The 19260-nt window shown below is 36.7% G+C and overlaps 2 protein-coding genes across 3 annotated transcripts; one reads left to right on the forward strand and one right to left on the reverse strand.

The window, feature by feature from the left end:
* The first annotated feature begins 11734 nt into the window (after window positions 1–11734).
* Window positions 11735–12508, forward strand: LOC112288797 (uncharacterized). The gene has a single exon (XM_024533374.3). The coding sequence runs from the start codon at window positions 11810–11812 to the stop codon at window positions 12239–12241; it is 432 nt and encodes a 143-aa protein (XP_024389142.1). The 5' UTR covers window positions 11735–11809; the 3' UTR covers window positions 12242–12508.
* Window positions 12509–13187: 679 nt separating this feature from the next.
* On the reverse strand, window positions 13188–16935 carry LOC112288796 (flavin-containing monooxygenase FMO GS-OX-like 4). 2 transcript variants are annotated; one of them, XM_024533373.3, is made up of 9 exons: window positions 16552–16935; window positions 15381–15995; window positions 15165–15235; window positions 14850–15008; window positions 14576–14658; window positions 14312–14447; window positions 14033–14206; window positions 13675–13862; window positions 13188–13381 (listed from the first exon to the last, which is right to left on the reverse strand). In XM_024533373.3, exons 1-9 carry the CDS (start codon window positions 16850–16852, stop codon window positions 13345–13347), a joined length of 1764 nt encoding a protein of 587 aa, XP_024389141.1. In that variant the 5' UTR covers window positions 16853–16935; the 3' UTR covers window positions 13188–13344. The 2 variants fall into 2 exon arrangements, with proteins under 2 accessions (XP_024389141.1, XP_024389140.1); XM_024533372.3 differs by having other exon boundaries at window positions 15381–15998; window positions 16552–16933.
* Window positions 16936–19260: the final 2325 nt, after the last annotated feature.

Below are 19260 nucleotides of genomic sequence, written 5' to 3' on the forward strand. Positions count from 1 at the left end.
TGAGAATTCATGGGAGGTTTTTTCACATGCATTAAAAGATGAATATTTCTTGGAAGATGCTGATCGCGTTACTAAGAAGTTGTTTCTGGAATGGATTGAACGGCCTAATAAGAATTTGCAAGCAACAGAGCTACTAAGGGAATTTGAGAGCCAGTACTCTCAATTATCGAAGGTAGAAAAATTAACATTGGAGCCGAAGAAAGTTGATCTATTTCTTCAAGCTGCTGATGGAAAATTGCAAGAGAAATTAGAACTCCTTCTTGAAGACAAAGAAGAAGATGAAGGATTGACAACAAAGTGGAAGAACGTTGAAGATGCGGTGGGGTTGCTTACAAAAAGAAAAAGGAGGAAGGATAGGAGTAATATCCTGAAAACAGTACAAGCACCCAAAGCTCCAATACATACAACACCACCAACAATGCCTACTATTCAACCTTCGACATCCTTATCAAAGAAAGCAGATATGGGGATGGAAGAAATTATATGAGGAATGCAAGATCTTCAAATCGAATTGGCAAGACTAGAAGAGAATACTTCTACAAACAATTCGAAGAATGTTTCAAAACAAGGATATGTACAAAGATGCATTTGGTGTGATGATGCTTCACACACTAGAAAAGATTGCAATGAATTTAATAATATGATACAACAAGGAATTATTTGCTGGAAAGATGGAAAGATAGCATTAAAAGATAGGAAGGATCTTCTTCAAACCAATTTTGGCAAGGGAGGAATCAAAGCATTGGTTCAAGATTATTTAAAAGAGCATGAAACAGCAACACGAGAAAGTGCAAGTTATGGTGTTAGAGTAGATGATGACCTTGGTGGAAGTACGGAAACTAGTGAGTTTTGGGCTTCTGCCATTTCTACAATGCAAGAAGGAAAATTACCTCGAGAAGCATAATTGAGGACTGCAGCTATAATACGAGGTGCAACAGGTTGGGAGGATCCTGTTGAGTCTCTTTCAGTTCATGCATATATTGCTAAGAGCCAACATGAAGCTTTGATGGAAGAAAATAGACGAGGAAATTTTGATGATACGAGAGAAGGAAATTCTTCTAAGAGGCAAACTCGAGGAGACAAGGCTCGGGAGGCAGCTTCACAAGAATTGCCTATAAAGGATAGCTCAGTATCATTGGAAGAAAAAACAAGGGAGACAAAAGATAAGGACAAATCAATTGCTTATAAGTTACTTTCTGACATTGAAGCGGCAACAAATTTGAAAGGGGTGTTGGAAGAATGTATATTAAATGCTAAGGTGGAATTCACATTGAAAGAAGTTTTGGAAATTGTAAAGAAGGAGTTTCATGATGTTATCATTGACAGCATTAAGCGAAAGAGGCAATTAATGGGCGAAACTGGAATGAGTCATGCTATTGATGCAAGAATATATAGAGATGAAGAAGAGGTTGATATTGATTACAAGCAACTAAAAAATGAAAAGAATGGGTATAATCAATGAGTACGTTTCGAAGATTATAGTGATAAGAAAATGGAAACTTTGAGCCATTATACTCGAAAGCATTGGGCAAGGACAACTACTGAGGTATTGGTGAAAGTAGGAGATATAGAAGAACCAATTGTTGCTTTAGTCGACTATGGTTCTGAAATAAATCTTATGTCTAAAGATCTTTATAAGAAGCAAAAATGGCCAATTGATATGGAACATGGATGGGCAATACGAGCAACTAATAACACATGGGGCGAATTATATGGAGCTTGTCTAGATGTCAAAATTCGGATTGGGGATGTTGCGACGGAGCAACATTTCTTTGTTCAAGATACAACGTCTTATTCGTTGATTTTAGGACAACCTTATATTACGGCAAGACGGATGGAAACAAAAGTACTTGACGATGGTTTGGCTTATGCAAGGGTACATAGCGAAGATGGGAGGAAAGCTGTACAATTTCTAACAGTACCTCTTAACCATGAACGGAATCGAGATAGGTTGAGGGAGAAACCATTGCCAAAGATTGTTGAAGGATTTAAGGATTTTGGGGAGGTACCACTGTAAAGCAAGATTATGGAAGTACAAAAGAGGATGTACTCTTGCGAGATGAAGGTGCCTTTGATGCGAGTTTTTATTCGTATTTTGGAGAATGGAAATATTATGTATAAGAAAGTTGATGATTTTAAAAGAAAAAAAAAAAAAGATTATATGATATTGAAGGAGAATTACGCAAGTTAGGTAAGCAGCAAGAGAAGATGAAAGTAATTTGGATAATGAAGGTGACGAAGACGAACTGGACAAAGACGTAGAGAATATATTCTAAATCAAATAATAATTGGATAAATTGGTGCATATCGGAGGATGCACAGGTTCAGAGGAGGTGGATGTCGTGTTGTAACACGAGTATACTGTGAAAATATAAAGAAAGAGGACTTTTATTAATGTTCAGTTACCTCGAATATTAGGAGCAACGACCAATTTCAGTGCAAATACTGAGAGGCTTGGTTCAGTCACCCCGTTACACTCAGCCGGGGCTTACTGAAATGCTCCGTTCGATTCCAATAACGAGAGTCAGCAGAAAGGGAAAGGACCAATTCAACGATGGGTGAGCCTGGTTCGAAGAGCTAATTGGATCCAATTTCAAGACATCCAATCCAGGTCTTATCCAATATGAGACCTGAATTGGTCGGGCAACCCAAGTCGAATTGCGGGAACATCCAGGTCTTACTACAGGCCTCTTAGCCAATATGAGACCTAAATTGGTTGGGCGACTCAATGTGGTCTCAATTACGGGGGTTTCGATTCTGTTTCAGGTTATCCTGTTCTCTGTGCAGTTTCACGGAACGTTGTTTTCGGTAAAAGGATCTCTTAAAGGTAAAAACGGAGAAGAGAACTCTGACGGCGGATCCAATTTCGGATCAAAGACGAAAGATTGAAGAAATTCAGAGGCTAGGATTTGAGAGAGGAGAGAATTAGGGTTAAAGAGGAGGATAGGTTAAGAAATGAAAGAGGAGAGAATAAGTTTTTTGGAGTTTTGAAGGATCGAAGAGCTAGCTTCATGCTTCGAGGTAGGGAAAAAAGACGGAGATTGGGGTTTTTTTTTCTTCATAGGGTTTTGGGAAGACAGAGACAATCGTTGCTGAAGTTAGTGCTGTATTGGTGAATCGGGATTTTAATGAAGTGGGTGTGATTACTCTTGACTGTTTTGTGAAATCGAGTTACGTCTGTGATGAAGAATTAAAAGGGTGTCTATAGGATTGAGTAGGCGAAGTGAATGAAATTTATTGGATTAATCTAACGAGACAGTTAGTAGATACAAGATCGTGAGTATAAAGCGGTATCAAAGATTAGCAGTTTGGGTTGTTCGGGGTTCTCTGTAACGTCTAGAGACCTACCGGTTGGAACAAAAAGGACTTCGACGAGCAGTCGAAGGGCATCCGTATAGATTTACGGTGTATTCTTGTAGTTGTATATATTCCAACAGTCAAAAATCGATAGACTTTTTGAATATTAGCGAATCTCCATACTACCTTCTACAGCCAGACGCTTGACGCGTTCTTGAGCAGAAAAGCATATAATATGACACCGTCAACAAATAACAATCCAACAGCTAAAGGATTTGCGAAATAATTATCAGAGCTTCAAAATACGTTGAAGCTTCAATTACAATCCGCACAAGAATCCTACAAGGCATCTACAGATAGATTTCGGAATCAAGCACCTATTTTCAAAATTGGAGATAAATTATGGCTTCTTTGACGGAATATCAAGACCAAGCGACCATGTGATAAGTTGGACTATCGAAGATTGGGACCATTTATCATCCAGAAGCAAATCAATCCAATGGCGTACCGTCTAGAATTACCGGCTTCTATGAACGTACATCCAGTCTTTCATGTTTCTCTGTTGGAGTCTTATCGAGAGTCGTCTTTTCCTGGAAGAGTGCAATGTCTGCCACCTAGTATTGAGTTCGAGAACCACGAGGAATACGAGGTTGAAAAGGTGCTGGATTCACGACAAAGATGGAGCAAGTTGGAGTATCTTGTTTATTGGTGCGGCTACGACATTAATGAGCGAACGTGGGAGCCAGTTGAAAATCTCGCCAGTACGTTGCAAAAGGTATAGGAGTTTCATCAACAACATCTTCATAAACCTAAGCCGATTCGATGACAGCTTCCTTCTGAAGCTTGCTCACCTAAGAATATAAGAAAGGGGGAGAGCACCACCAAAATTCGTAGTTGATATAGTTATTTTCTCCAAGATAAAATAGAATTTTTTCAGTAGCCATAGTTTGGTCTTTTTATATGGATAGCCAAGAGATAGATACTATGCCAGTCAGATTATCTCAACCAACTAGCTCACGAAGGCGACCCCGAGATGAAGAACCACCTATACTACGACGATGACGGGGGATACTGAGTAACCGATCACTTGTGATTATATTCGAGTTCGAGCCTGCTTATGATGGTCAGCCAGAAGGCAAATTTGTAGGACAATTTCACAATGAGGATACGAAAGTTGATGCTTGGTCAGAAGTTGAAGGAGTGGGCCACTACCATTGGCTTCAAGGGTCGATGAACCACTTACCTCATGAACAACAGTTGGAGTTCATAGTAGACGTTATGCGACAGATCTTCATTTTCTTGCGTTGGTACTGATTAACAATAATATTGCTTCTGAGAGACCTCGAAGCTAAAAGAGGAGGGTGATGTTAGGGACATAGTCCTTAGAACCTTCTAGAGACAAGTTTCTAGAACCTTCTAGAAGCAAGTCTTTGAAACCTTCTAGAAGCTTCTTATTTGGTAGAAGATGTTAGGGACATAGTCCTTAGAACCTTCTAGAGACAAGTTTCTAGAACCTTCTAGAAGCAAGTCTCTAAAACCTTCTAGAAGCTTCCTAGTTGGTAGAAGTTGCTTGAGAAGCTTTCTAAATAGGAGTATATATTGGAATCGATGTTGAAGAGTTCTTCAGTCTCGACAACACATCTCTTGGAGCTCTAGCTCACCTCTCTAGTATTGTTCTTGTATTCATCTGATTAATATAGTTCTTGCTAGTTCTTCTTGAACTTCTTGTTAGATCTCGAGCCTGTATTTCTGTGTTCGTGACAATATCCACTTCCATATGTGAATAATCTTCTTGACCAACTTCAAGGTGTGACCATCTTTAATAAATTAAAGCTTTAGAGTGGCTATTGGCAAACACCTATTACAAGAGGGAATGTAGAAAAGGTAACATTTTGTATGCACTATAAAAATTTTAAATGGTTGGTTTTATCTTTTGGTCTTACCAATATTCCAATTTCTTTCATAGGTCATATAAACAGATTATTTCAAGAACTTTTGAACAAATATGTAGTCACCTTTATTGATGATATTCTCATATATAATAAAACCTCAGAAGAATATAAGCAACAACTATGAGAAGTGCTAAGTCAGCTACAAGATAGTTGCTTCTATTACAAGCAATCAAAATGTGAACTTTAGAAGTCAAAAGTCACCTTTTTGGGGCATGTCGTGTCTTCCAAAGGCATGCATATGGAACAAGATAAGATGAAAGCAATCAAAGATTAGCCAATCTCTAAGAATGCTTTTGAAGTTTCCTCATTTTTACTCCTTGTTGGATATTATCACCATTTTTTTTGGTAATTTGCTCACATTGGTCTCTCATTGATAAGTCTATTAGAGAAGGATGCTCTATTTGAATGAAAATTGGAGACGCAAAGCACCTTCAATAGGTTGAAGGAGGCACTCATTACTCCTCTAATATTGCAACCATATGATCTCAAATTTCTTTTTATACTTGACATTGATGCTTTCGACTTTGCTATTAGAATAGTCTTTTAATAAGACTTTGATAGGAACCTTCAATCTATAGTGTATAAATCATATAAGCTTAGAAGGACTAAGCATAATTACTCTGCATGTGATCAAGAGTAATTAAGGATTCTACATGCTATAAAGGTGTGGCAATACTATATGTTGAGGAAGCCAATGGTTGTTTGGACTGACCATCAACCTATGCTACATGATTTTCATCTGAAAAATATAAAATCATGACACCATCATTATAAAGAACAGTTGCAGCTTTTTGATATCTAGCTTCAACACAAAGAAGGGTGACAACATATTATACCAGATAACTTATTATAAAGATAAAACTTGAAGGATGAATTAGAAAACAAGGTAGAAATTCCTACTATTAGTAGTATTATCTCAAATATAACCAAAGAGGAAAATAGAAAGAAACTATACATCGAGATGCTTACTTTAAGATGGTTAGGAATCAACTAAAGGTAGGCAATATACAATATTAAGATTACAGTCTTAATAATGGCTTATTCTATTTCAAAAAATAGATTTATATACTTGACAATACTATACTTTGGATGCACATACTTTAAGAAGGACATGATATCCCAATATCTAGACATTTGAAGCTAGAAAAGACATTAGAATGGACTCCAAGGATATGATTTTGGATAGGTTTAGATTATAATGTTTGAGCTTTTCTACGCTCCTACAAGTCATATCAATATAATAAAACATGCAACGCAATGTCTCTTAGATTATTACAACCAATTTTACTTACTACAATACATTAGGAGCAGGTGACTATGGATCTCATTATGTTGTTACATTATATGTTGTCTTACTTGGAAATGCACCAGGCACTTAACTATGGAAGGTCAAGTTGTGTTTCACAAACATCCAAGAAATTTTAATAGGTTTCATCTATATGAAAAGCATATAATCCAAATTTCAATTCAAAATTACTAAAAAATACTCTTTTTATTAGCCTCAATTATGTATAAATCTCAATTACCTTGTTACTTTCATATTTAAGCAATTTAGATTTTTCTTGTAAGCCCCAACACTTATTAGTGAGCTTTGATAAGCTGTAACTTCTAATTTGATCATCCACTTGATGTGAAATTTTGCATGAAATTGTCAATGTAAGTCTTCTATGTGCATAAGAAATTTCAGTCCAATTCAACTTACAAATTGTGAGAAAACCTCCAAAAATTGCACTGATGTCACTCAGCTACCAACTAGAAAGGTAATATAGAAGTTTGAGCAATGATTTTTCCCTCTCCAACCCTTAACTTCAATTCAAAATTGGTATGTAACTTGATCTTTAAGTCTTCCAATACTATGTGAAAATTTCATCTTGATCCAATTAGTAGATCTCTAAATATCATAGAAATCCTATCTAACCCCAAACTACCAAGTTATAATATGTTCTTGTACCAAAACCCAGATATTTCTCAATTTCACCATTAGATTATTACAAACTTTTGCATTCACTTATAACACCTAATTAACCAAGTATTGTCAAAATTTGAAGTATAGATGTGACACCAATTTTACAAACTAGCCAAGAGTGCTAGGGCTAATTTCATTGTATAAATCCCAAGTTGCCAATACAAACCTTGATTTCCAACAACAATTGCTAAGTCTCTACAAATCCTACCAAAATCAGCCTTATATCTTTGCAAGAAGCTGCAACCTAGCTCTCAAATTCTAAACTTTGATCTTCAAATAAAACCCTATTTTGCAATAGGCAACTGTTTTAGTGACTAGAGGTCTGATTTTGATCCTATCTCACAAACGATCAACACTTGGGTATCAATCTAACCTATCTTAAGGATTTTTTAGCCCAATCCTACTCTCAACTTAATCTTAGTATCAACTATGCTAATTATTTACCTCTTCTAACTTGATTTTATGAATTTATGGTCTTTCTAAGGTAGTAAATAAGTCTTTATAGCCTAGAGGATAAAATTACTAACTCACCTTCAACCTATTAACTATTAAGATAAGAAAATAAACTAAGAGGCTTTTATAAAAGCCATATTTAGATACTTCAAATTATTATTGAATTAAGATAATTAGATATTAATTAGAAATGAAATTTTGATTATAATTTCACTATATAGTCATATTACATCATGACATCCACCCTTTCTTAACTTGCGCATCCTCTGCCAAATGAATCATATACCATAATTAGTGTTATACCATCTCTTTATTTTCTTCATCAAACTCTTCATTTTTATTTTCACCATCCTCTTCAAAACAATTGTCTTCTTCAAAAATATTGATAACTTCAGCATGATCCTCTATATTGATTTCTCTATCTAGTCTTTTAAAAATCTTCACTCGCTTCCCAACAATAGGTATCTTCAACCTTGTACCATCTAACTGTCTTAATAAATATGTGGCATTATCATGAACCATTATTATTACATATAAGTCCAAACCAATATTTTGAAAACTTCCGCAAAGTACAATGTTGGTTATCCAGATTGCTCTCATAAACAAATACACAATCACCTTTTTCAATTGCTCTAGGCCTCAATGAATGTTGCTTATCAAATTGAGGCTTATTTCCTAACCTTGTCTTTTGTAACCTTTCTAATGTTAATTCCACATCTTTCGATCTTTGTTCAAGTTGCTGAGTTCTAATAGTTAACAATTTCTCTCTTCTCAACCCATCTTCCTATGGTAGCATACTCCAAGTTAGCACATGTTCTTTAATTGGCATAATTTACTTTTGACCTGTCATAAGTTCTACTAACATATATCTTGTCACTAAACTATGTATTGTAATGGTGTATTTGTGAACACAACTTCAAAATTAGTAAAGAAAGAAGAAGAAAATGGTGATAATGAAGATAGTGAAAGTGTGAATGAAGGTGAAAAGGCAATGAAGATAAAAGAGAATGCTTCTATAATTCTTAAGACTAGTAATAAAGATGTTGAAGATTATGATGATGATGATGATGATGATGAAGAGTATCAATCTTTGAATAAAAAAAGATAAGCTTTAAAAATAAAAAATAAAAAACTAAGAAGAGAGCATATAGTGCAACAAGATGAATCTTCTTCAAATCAAAAGAGATATCTTTTGCAAGAAAAAAGATCATATAGTGAATGATAGAAGAACCACATCTTTTTTTAAGTACGTGAAGAATATGCTAATATTATATTTTTTACTAATCTATTGAATTTTTATCATGCAATGAAGTCCACAGATACTATGAAGTAGAAGAAGACCATGGAAGAAGAATACATATTACTCATGGACAATGGAATATGAAAATTGACACAAATTCTATAAAATTGATCTTCAATTAGTTGTAAGTAGGTATTTAGAACCAAAAGAAATAGAATAGGTAATATTGTCAGATATTATCAAAGACAAGAACTTGATAAAAATAAATAAACAAGTGAGATTTTTCTCAAAGAAAGATGACAAAATAGAAATAACGAAATATGTATATTAAGAAACAAACTAGAATGGCTATTGCCAAAAGATAATAAAACTAGAGATTGTTGAAACTAGACTAGAAGCAAGAAAGGAGTTGAGAAGAGTGAAGAAGGCTTCACTCTTGCCTCTCTATATACTATCTACCGAAGAGCTATGCGGCAGTATTCTATAGGACCTCCAAAAACGTGTTGACTTTATACAATACGTATCTTAACTTATAAGGCAAGTTTTCTATGTAGGCACCACATAGTTAGCTTGTTCCACATAGTTAGCTTGTTCCACATAGTTAGCTTGTTCCACAAGCTACGAATATATATGGCATGTGGTTAATTTTTTGACCAAGTTTTTAATCTATCAATTAAGTATAAATACATGTAAAGTCAAAGCAATGTCTATAGAGCTTCTAAGAAGCTTCTCTAGAAGATATATGAAATTAATCTATTTTTATTTTTTTCTACTTATTCATATCATCTAGGTAAAAATTATAATAAATATATATTTGTGACAAATATAAGGCAAGTTTAATTGTTAAAGGCTACTCACAAGTTGATGATATTGATTTCAATAAAACATTTGCTTCTATGGCCAAATTCACTACTATTAGAATTATTGTGACAATTGAGGCAACAATGGACTTTTAAATGCATCAAATCGATGTTTAGATGACTTTCTTGAATGAAAAGTTCGAAGAAGATATCTACATAGATGATCCTAAAGAATTTATTGAAGAAAGCAAACAAAACCTTGTTTGTAAGTTGAAGAAATCTTTGTGTGGACTAAAAGAATCATCAAAGATATAGTACCAACATATTGATACATTCTTTATAAATGATGGATTTATAAGAGGTGAAGCTGATTATTGCTTATATGTAATGTAATCAAATGAATTCATATTGATTGTCATCTTTTATGTTGATGATTTAATTGTATTGAGTAATACCATGAAGAAAATAGATAGGTTGAAAGCAAAGTTAAGGAAGGAGTATGAGATGAGTGATTTGGAAAAGCTCCATTATTATTTAAGAGTGGAGTTTATAAAAGATTGTGGTAACAAAACCATTAGAATAAGCCAAAGTAAGTATATTAAAGAGGAGTTGAAACAATTCAATATCGAGGAGTGCAAGTCCATTGAAATACCTTAGAGGTCAATTTTAAATTGATGAAGTTCACAAAGAAGGAATTTACTGAAGTTGAAGATGGAATGAAAGATATTCTACACAAGACGGTGGTAGGATCATTTAAGTATGCAATAGTTGGCACAAGGATGGATCTTACATATGTAATGAGTGTTGTGAGTCAAGACATGTCAAAGATTAGATCAATCCATTGGACAACCATCAAGAGAATTATGAGATATCTGAAATGTACTTTGAACTTCAAATTGTGCCTTGGAAGAAATAATATTGCATTGCATGGTTATTGTGATACAAATTGGGTTGGAGATACAAATGTTAGAAGGTCAATAATAAGATACATGTTCTTTGTTGGAATAGGAGCAATTTCATGGAATTACAGGAGAAAATCAATAATTACAAGGTCCATAATGGAGGCAAAATATATAGCAGTAAATCAAAGTGCAATGGAGGCAATTTGACTAAGTCAAAATTTAAAAGACATTGAATTTGTACAATTGGAAGTTACTCTAATGAAGTGTGATAATCAAAGACGTCTTGCTTTTACAAAGAATCCAAAGGATCACTATAGAATCAAGCATATTGACATTCAACATTACTTCATAAAAAAAAATTGAAATAAAAGTGATTAATATGAAGTATTATGCAACAAAAGATATGCTAGTTGATTTGCTAATAAAAGTGTTAATAAAAAATAGGCATCAAAAGTTGACAAAGGAACTAGATTTAAAATCCTTTGATCAATAGCAAAGTAGGAGTATTAAAATAAGAATAAGATACAATTATCTTAGATAAGTTTCTAGTGGTCAAAGAATGATAAAAGAATGAAGGTAACTTACTAATGCGATAGCTAGGATTTGATGTGGCGACTAAATTAAGAAAAATCTAAGATTATGTTGAATGGATGAAGATGATTATAGATGAATTTCAACTACAATAGATGTAAATTCCTCATATAAGTAAAAGATGTTGGAAAAGAGAGGCATCTCATTCTTCACTTCTCTTGTAAGCAATCATTTTGATTTTTACTTACTTGTGTCTTACTATTGTATTTCTTCAATAATTATATATATATATATATATATCTATGAATTTTTTGTGTACCTATGTATATTTTACACTTACCTAGTGATAAAATGCAAGGTTTCAGTAACAAATAAGCCAGCAACATCAAATGCAGCGTGGACGAATGTTCGTTATCGTGAAAAGGATGGATGGATGAATAACCACTATCCATATGGATGAGGAATCGGGCGGGTTTTGAAACACCATGTCATTCCCAACCGAGCCCGTGAATGGTTGGGCCCGTGTCCCCCCCCCCCCCCCCTTATCCTAATTGTTAAGGAAATAGTGTCGCCATTGTGGTGTGTTTGTTCGCAGACATTGTTGCAGCAGCTCTCAGTGTGTCGATTACATCGCCGAAGTCATAACTCGGAGCGTGTGCGCGGTGACGATGGCCTCTCTGTCCGCATCCTCGGTGCTTCTGAAGATGGATTCCAAGCTGACGCTGAGCTCTTCCATGAGTGGGACCAAGCTGGCGCACGCGAACGCCCCAATTGTGGCACCTGCTGCCTCCGGGCCATTGAGAGTCGAGGCCATGAAGAAGATTCAGGGGAGAGTGGTGTGCGCCTCGAATGACAAGACCATCGCCGTGGAGGTGACCCGAATTGCGCCTCACCCCAAGTACTTGAAGCGTATCAAATCGGCAAAGAAGTACCACGCTCACGACCCCGAGAATGAATGCAATGTCGGCGATATCGTTACTCTTGTCAAGTGCAAACCTATTAGCAAGAGCAAGACCTTCGTTGTTGTGGAGCGTAAGGTTGGTCAACGGGCGGGCGAGAAGGTTAGGGCTCTCTCATTGGAGCCCGAGATTGCTGCTTAATGTGGGGTTTTCGAGGGTTTAGCTTTTGGTTTCTAGTGGGTAGGAAATGTCTGGTTAGACACCAAGGGCGCGAGGAGGGATAGACTGGTTGTCCTGCAGCCGTTAAAATCTTAGACCAGGGAATTCTTCAGTATTGTAATCGACTGATATCCCGGCGTCCTATTTGAGTGGAATCCACAGCATGTTAGACAATTTCTTTCACTTGTATGTGCCCCTTCATTCGTAGAAAATGCAATGCCCAACAGGCGTGTTATGCACCTCAGACAAGTGTTACTTCTTGTTACTTGAGTTCCATAATTGGTCGTTTCAGTAGTCGCAGAAATTGTTTGACAGAATGTGAGTTGGTTATGTCTTAGTCAGGCCCTGAGAGTGGCTAGATTGATTGAGTTTTTTGTAGCATTTGTTATGTAGAAATCGCGATGCGCGCATGAAAGGTTATCGTTGTATGTGTCTTAGTCGAGTAATTTATTCAGCAATTCTAGTCATCTTCTGAGAGAAAGGTCTTCGAAAAACCATGGACTTCAAAGCAGATTTCGAAGAAGTCAAGAATAGGTCAAAAGGGCTGTCATCTGCTGTATGAAGACCTTGCGCCTTTCATCATGGTTCCTTGTCCTATCTTAGAATCGAAAGGTGGGTAATAGAATTCGTCAAACAAAATTTCGTCTTGAATGACCACGAATAGTGTTTAAGTACCAGTTGTCCTGTAAATTTAGCATTTCACTAGGTGTTTTGTCACGCATCGTCATTTTATGTGTTTGTTGTTATTGATAAATTTGCCACATTAATAACTTCTCAGCTTGAAGTTCAGTCTTATCCAGCTTAATATAACTCTACAGAACTAAAAGGGAAGGTGTTCATGTTTTGAAGAATGAAACCATCTCATAGTGTGGGAGCCAAATCCTTCAGAGATAAGGTTGTCTTCGTTAAATTGCCAATTGTACCAGCATTAGCATGGGAGCCCTGTGTCTCTCCTCAACTTGTCCAAACTTTATTCCACGAGACTCAATCGAGCCTGACAGTTTTCTCATTTCAGATTAAGTGTAATTATTCTTCAGGGACAATACCCTAGTATCTCAATTGGAGTATACAGGCAATGAACTGCATCACAGCTTTGCTTGCTGAATACACTCCACTGTTAATCTGCATTGAAGCACAAGTTATGAGTTTCCCGTAAAACCAAGGATATCATCAAGTACACAAAGTAGGGGCGATGAATCTAATGTGTCTTTATATGTATGTGTATATATATATATATATATATATATATGAAATAACACTCACTGTTGACAGATCCAGCGTTGCAGCATGATTTTACAATACACGCAACCATGGGAAACTTAGTGCCGTCCTAATCAACAGTTGCTCTAATGGAAATGATCCGGTATAAAACTTCTAAAGAGGAGTCTAGGTTGCTGCGTGAACTTAAAAATTACCTGCAACTTAAATCCAACTCCTCCAGCCGTGCGAAAGCTTCTTGGTGCAACTCTTCATCTGGCCACTCATCCCGGTAAGTCTCCGGATTCGCTCGTTTGTTCTTCGAAGTAGCCTCGAAGATTTGAATTCTCCACGTCTCTACCGGGGCGCTCCCAGTTTGATCAGCAAGCCAATTGTCATAGTCATACTGCAACGAGAAGCACAAACATAACTCGAATTTAGAAGAACACTTCTTAAATCAGGTCTGAAATTGAAGCTGCCTTGACACACTGAGAAACCACTACGAAATCACATCGCCCACGATTCAATATCAGCACAGGAAACTCGACATCTACATGCTTCTAATCTCAATTTTACCTGAGTAGTGGCCATATTATGTGCCAAGCGCTTGGGTTTTCCAGAAGCTTCAAGCTCTGCATAAAAGCTCTCTACTGAGTCCATCATTTCCTGTGTCGAAGGTAAATCAATCTTCCTGGAAAGAGCCATGGCTATCCACCGTGATTGCAGTTCACATAATTGGAACGGTACCACCTGTGCAATACTGCCATGTTAATAGTAGTATACTGGAGCTCATTACAAACTTCGAAATCAGCTGAAGTCTGACGGTCAATATCACCGGAAATAGCATTTTCTCACCTTCCAAGGTAGTCCTACGAACGAAAGAGATGGAGCAAGAGAAGGGGGGAAAACGTGCTCATATAAAGGGCCGACACAATTTTCATCTACGGCCACTTCCCCCTTAGTGTCCAGAAATGGATAGTGGTAAAAATACCTGCAACACTAAGAGAATTAATATATCTAGAAAACCCGAAGTTGGAAACTATAGTCACAACAAGCAGGATGCTGAAGACCATGCTTTTGATGATTCTAAGAGCAATTCAAAGTGCGACACTTGCTTACCCCGTGCAGTGCAAAATTATATCCGCTGATACACATCCCCCTTCTGCAAACAGCACAGTCCCGTCCTCACAAGCGCACTCTATCTGCACGTTGACCCATGGATTTCCACATTAATAAAAAAACAAAAAAATTCTTCATAGGAATCCCATTTACATACTTCGATTAATGCAAGAGCATGACACTATAATTTCACTGCCACAAATTGCTCATCTTCGATTTGCATAAGCTGTTCAATAGTCAAGGTAAGTGGTTGAAAGACGAAGGGGTCCATCACCGTAGAATGACGCCAGATGTTGCCATGTTGACCGATAGGCTCAGAGAAGTCGACAGATGCACTCCAAGTTCGTCCACTTATGTGTACCTCTTTGGCAACGTCTGCAATCTCCCGAGAGATATCTTCCCCACTGGCCGCATTCCCTATCACGACCACAGTCTGACATGATCCAATGCAAAAACTGTAAACCGCGTTCTTGTAAAGACCATAGAATACCTTATTAAGTATCTAAATTTTGACTTGCAGAATTTGATCATCGCAGTATTTTGAGAGATTTTAACTTGAGAATTCATAAATTTAAGACTTGACCGCTACCTGATCAGTGAAGGAACTCGGCTCTCTGTAATTATGGCTATGCATCTGTACACCCGGCCAGCTGCTCGAACCTGCACTTGAAGAGAAACACCGAAGCAACAATAATGTCTCTATGCATCAAAGATGGTACGAACCAGAATTGAATGACTTGTAGAAAATTATAAACACAAAATAAAACCTCGAGGAGGTGAGGATTAATCAAGAAGAAAGGAATACCAGGGAATTCTGCAAGTTTGGGCTGAGAGTAGTGTCCATTGCAGACCACAACTGCATCAAATTGCTCCTCTTTAACATCGTCCGTCTGATGTCTTCGCCTGGTCCTCACTTTCCACGATATCTTATTCTGGTCCTTGCATGAACCTACATAATCTACCGAAGTCGAGAACTGTACACAATCTAAAAGATGATAAAATTCTGCGAAATCTTGTAAGTAAGCAGCCACTTCAGCATGGCCTGGAAACCGGCGGCCGTCTCTTCCATCTCTTGGCAGAAAAGGAAAATCAGTATACCCCATGATCTCTCGAGGTAAGTTGGTGCGCAAAGATGCGTACATGCTCGAGTGCACACGCTTCCGATCCTGGCTAAGCCCCAACAAATCATCGCCTTCTATCTCCGGATCGTAAACCCACACCCCGCCAACACTCTTTGTCTGCTCGAATACTATCACATCGTGGCCTTCTCGGAGGAGTTCCCGTGCTGTCACTAACCCTGCTGCACCTGCCCCTATCACAGCCACCTTACAAGACTTCGACTTACAGGACTTCGACGGATACACCACTCCTGCAGTTTGGTTTGATGTATCGTCGCCATTTGTTTTGATCCACCTGATGTCTACTGTGCGTAGAAAAGAAACAAAGGAAGCTTCAACAGTGGGTCCATAGGGGAAAATGTCAACGTTCTTTGATTAGCACATTCTTGGTAGAACTAAATTGTGTGATATATCTTCTCGCAGCAAAATCATGGAAAGGGATGGGATCAAATAGACCCTAAAAGATGAGCGCGATGTACATCAAAACCATTTACCGCAAGCAGGACGAAGAAAAAAACCAGACGAACAAGCTGCAAAGAATTTCAAACTAGCTACAGCTTACAGATTGCGGCCAAGTCCAGCAATGGTAAACGACAATCCTTCCCGTTTTGATCACCCAAATTTTCACGTACAAAAAGATGAGCAGAGAGACCTCAATAGCATCACGCGATACTGTAAATGAATCTATAGGAAGAAAAACATCCATTCCCGCAACAAGGTCCCCAAAGATTCTAGGCCTTGAAATGATTCTTTGCTGAAGCAACCAGCAGCAATTCAGCACAGAGGAATCCCTAAAAATTCCCCCACCAGCTTGACCTACGGAGATTCAAGACAATTCCCCTGGTTACGAAAGCTCACCTCCGTTTCCGGATGAGGTGAAACCACTCCGCGACTTCATGGCACCAAAGCAGGTTGCGCTCGAGAAACTCTGACTTCGTCCTGCACTCGACCATCCCCTAACACAGCCAATTGTCCTCCCTCTCAACCCCGCAGAGTTCTTAGCAATTTCAGTAGACACAGAGGCCGAGGCGACATGGCAGTGGGCCCTCCCTCGCACCCGAAGACCCGAACTCGAAGAAGTCACATGGATTCCGTTGAGGGAGCAAAGAATGCCAGGGCAGAGAGTGAGCATTGCTGCACCCGTGCTCGGCTTCCACATCACCGCACTGCCAAATCGTCTTCATGCTCAACGCATTCATGTGGTGGGAAATACGCAGCAGCTCCCAGGAAGCATGAATCTGCACCACGACGACAACGACGAGGACGACGATGACGATGGCCTCGTGGAGGCCGAGCCCCCGCCACAATCTCCACCAGCTTCCCTGTAACGCTCGCGGGCGGGCACGTGATCATCATGCTTTCTTCTTGATTTCACGTGTTTTCTTTTATTAGCCAATGGTGTGTATTGATAGTTTCTTATGCTTATTGGTTGGAGCTAGTCTAATAAATATATTTTCTTTTCTCAAACTATTTATGTTTTGAATAAATGAAGGAAAATATTAAATCAACTCCATATTCCATTCTTTGGACTCTACCATGATCAATTTTCATTGAAAATACATCATTATACAAGTACAATAATACATGTGGTAATATTAAATTAGAAATAACATTGGCACTGTACAACATATCATTGGCTTTGTAATTGGATTAATCATAAGTACTTGATTTATCTAAGATTTTTTATCAAAAATATTTTATAAATATATTTTACAAAGAATGTTTTAGTATTTGCTTTTTGCACTGTTTGCCATAGCATTGCTAGTGATGGCAACATCCCTTGATATGATTCAATGCAATCTAGACATGCCTTGTAGTACAACAGCCAATATTCAAGTCCTTACTTTAAGTTGTAGTAGTACTACCAAGGTTGCGTACTATGACATTAAAACATGCAAATTCCAAAAGGAGCAATAATTTGCAGTATTAAAAATAGACTTTTTAAACTATAGATTTTGTGTATTGTAGATGAATTGTAATTTTTTAATAGGAATCTTAGATTGATGAATGACATAACAAACCAATAGATAATATATTGACTTGTAATCTTACTAGGTCATTGTCATGGACATATATATTTACCTCAATAGTTACTTATATGATTAAGTAGAAGTAGGTAAAATAGAATAATTTCATAAAGTCTTCTAGAGAAGCTTCCTAGAAGCTTTATAAACGTGGTTTTGACTTTAGATGTATTTGTAGGTTAGAAACCTGGCCAAAAAGCTAATCATGTATTGGTAGCTTATGGAACAAGTTACCTACGTGTAATAGCTTGTGAAACAAGCCAACTACATGGCCCATACGTAGATAACTTGCCTTGCAAGATAAGACATGTGGCTAGCAAAGTCAACACATGTTGGAGGTCCTATAGGACATCACTACATGGCTCTTAATTAGATAGTATATATGGAGGCAAGAGTGAAGCCTTCTTTACTCTTGTCAACGCCTTTCTAGTCTTGGTCTTGTTTCAAGACTTTCTAGTCTTCTTGTTTTTGACAATAACCATTCTAGTTAATATTATATCACCTTTTGGGTGACTTTCTAGTTCTCTTCAGTGATAGAAGAGTGTATTGAGGATTCCCTTTCTTCAAGATTCATGTTCTTGACAATCATATGATGATCACTACTTATCCTTGCTTTAGACTATAATACTACACAACAAGATTATGAATTTGCATCCAAAAGTATTGCAAAAATAAAAATTGGTGGTGAATATTTTATTTGCACTTAATCAAGAATTTTGAATAGTTAAAGTTTTCATTTATGAATCGCTAATATAATAGATCATTTAAAAAAAATTACATCATATGTATAATATGAATTTATACATTAAATCACATCAATATAATAATAAAAAGAAGATTGGCTAGATTGGCATAAGTGGTGGATAATGAAGTACATTGCAAGAACAATCCATAGAGAATCATTCATGCTACTATTAGTACCATCTAACATTATGATGGCCTTAGCTTCTATTTAAATAAAAAATTCTATTAAGAATTTTATATTAGATTGAATAATGTTATATCATTGAAGTCAGTAAACAATATCCATTACATTACCAAAATGGCTTAATTATGATATTTTCAACTTAATTGATATCCAAAACATGTATAATCTAGCTAAATTAAAATTTCATTCATGTCTATAATCCATTCAAATTGAAATGTCTTTCACATCTATTTTTCAGTTAATACTTACAACATCCACAATTCCATCAAATCAATAGGACTAGATATCAAGGATATGAATCTCAAAGAAAGAAAATCTCATTACACTCTTTTGTCACTCAAAAATTTTAAGAAATCATTTGAAGATGATGTAATATTAAACTAGAATTGCTATTGCTAAAGACAAGAAGACTAAAATATCTTGAAATAAGATTAAAGACTACAAAGGCATTGACAAGAGTAAAAAAGGCTTTACTTTTACCTCCATATATACTCTCTACTTAGGAGCTACATGGTGATATTCTATAGGACCTCTAATACATATTGACTTTGTTAGACACATGACTTAACTTGGAAGGCAAGTTATTTATATGTGCTCCACATAGATAGCTTATTC

The sequence above is a fragment of the Physcomitrium patens genome, chromosome 11, assembly GCF_059467195.1.
Source record: "Physcomitrium patens ecotype Gransden chromosome 11, ASM5946719v1, whole genome shotgun sequence".
Lineage (NCBI taxonomy): Eukaryota > Viridiplantae > Streptophyta > Bryopsida > Funariales > Funariaceae > Physcomitrium > Physcomitrium patens.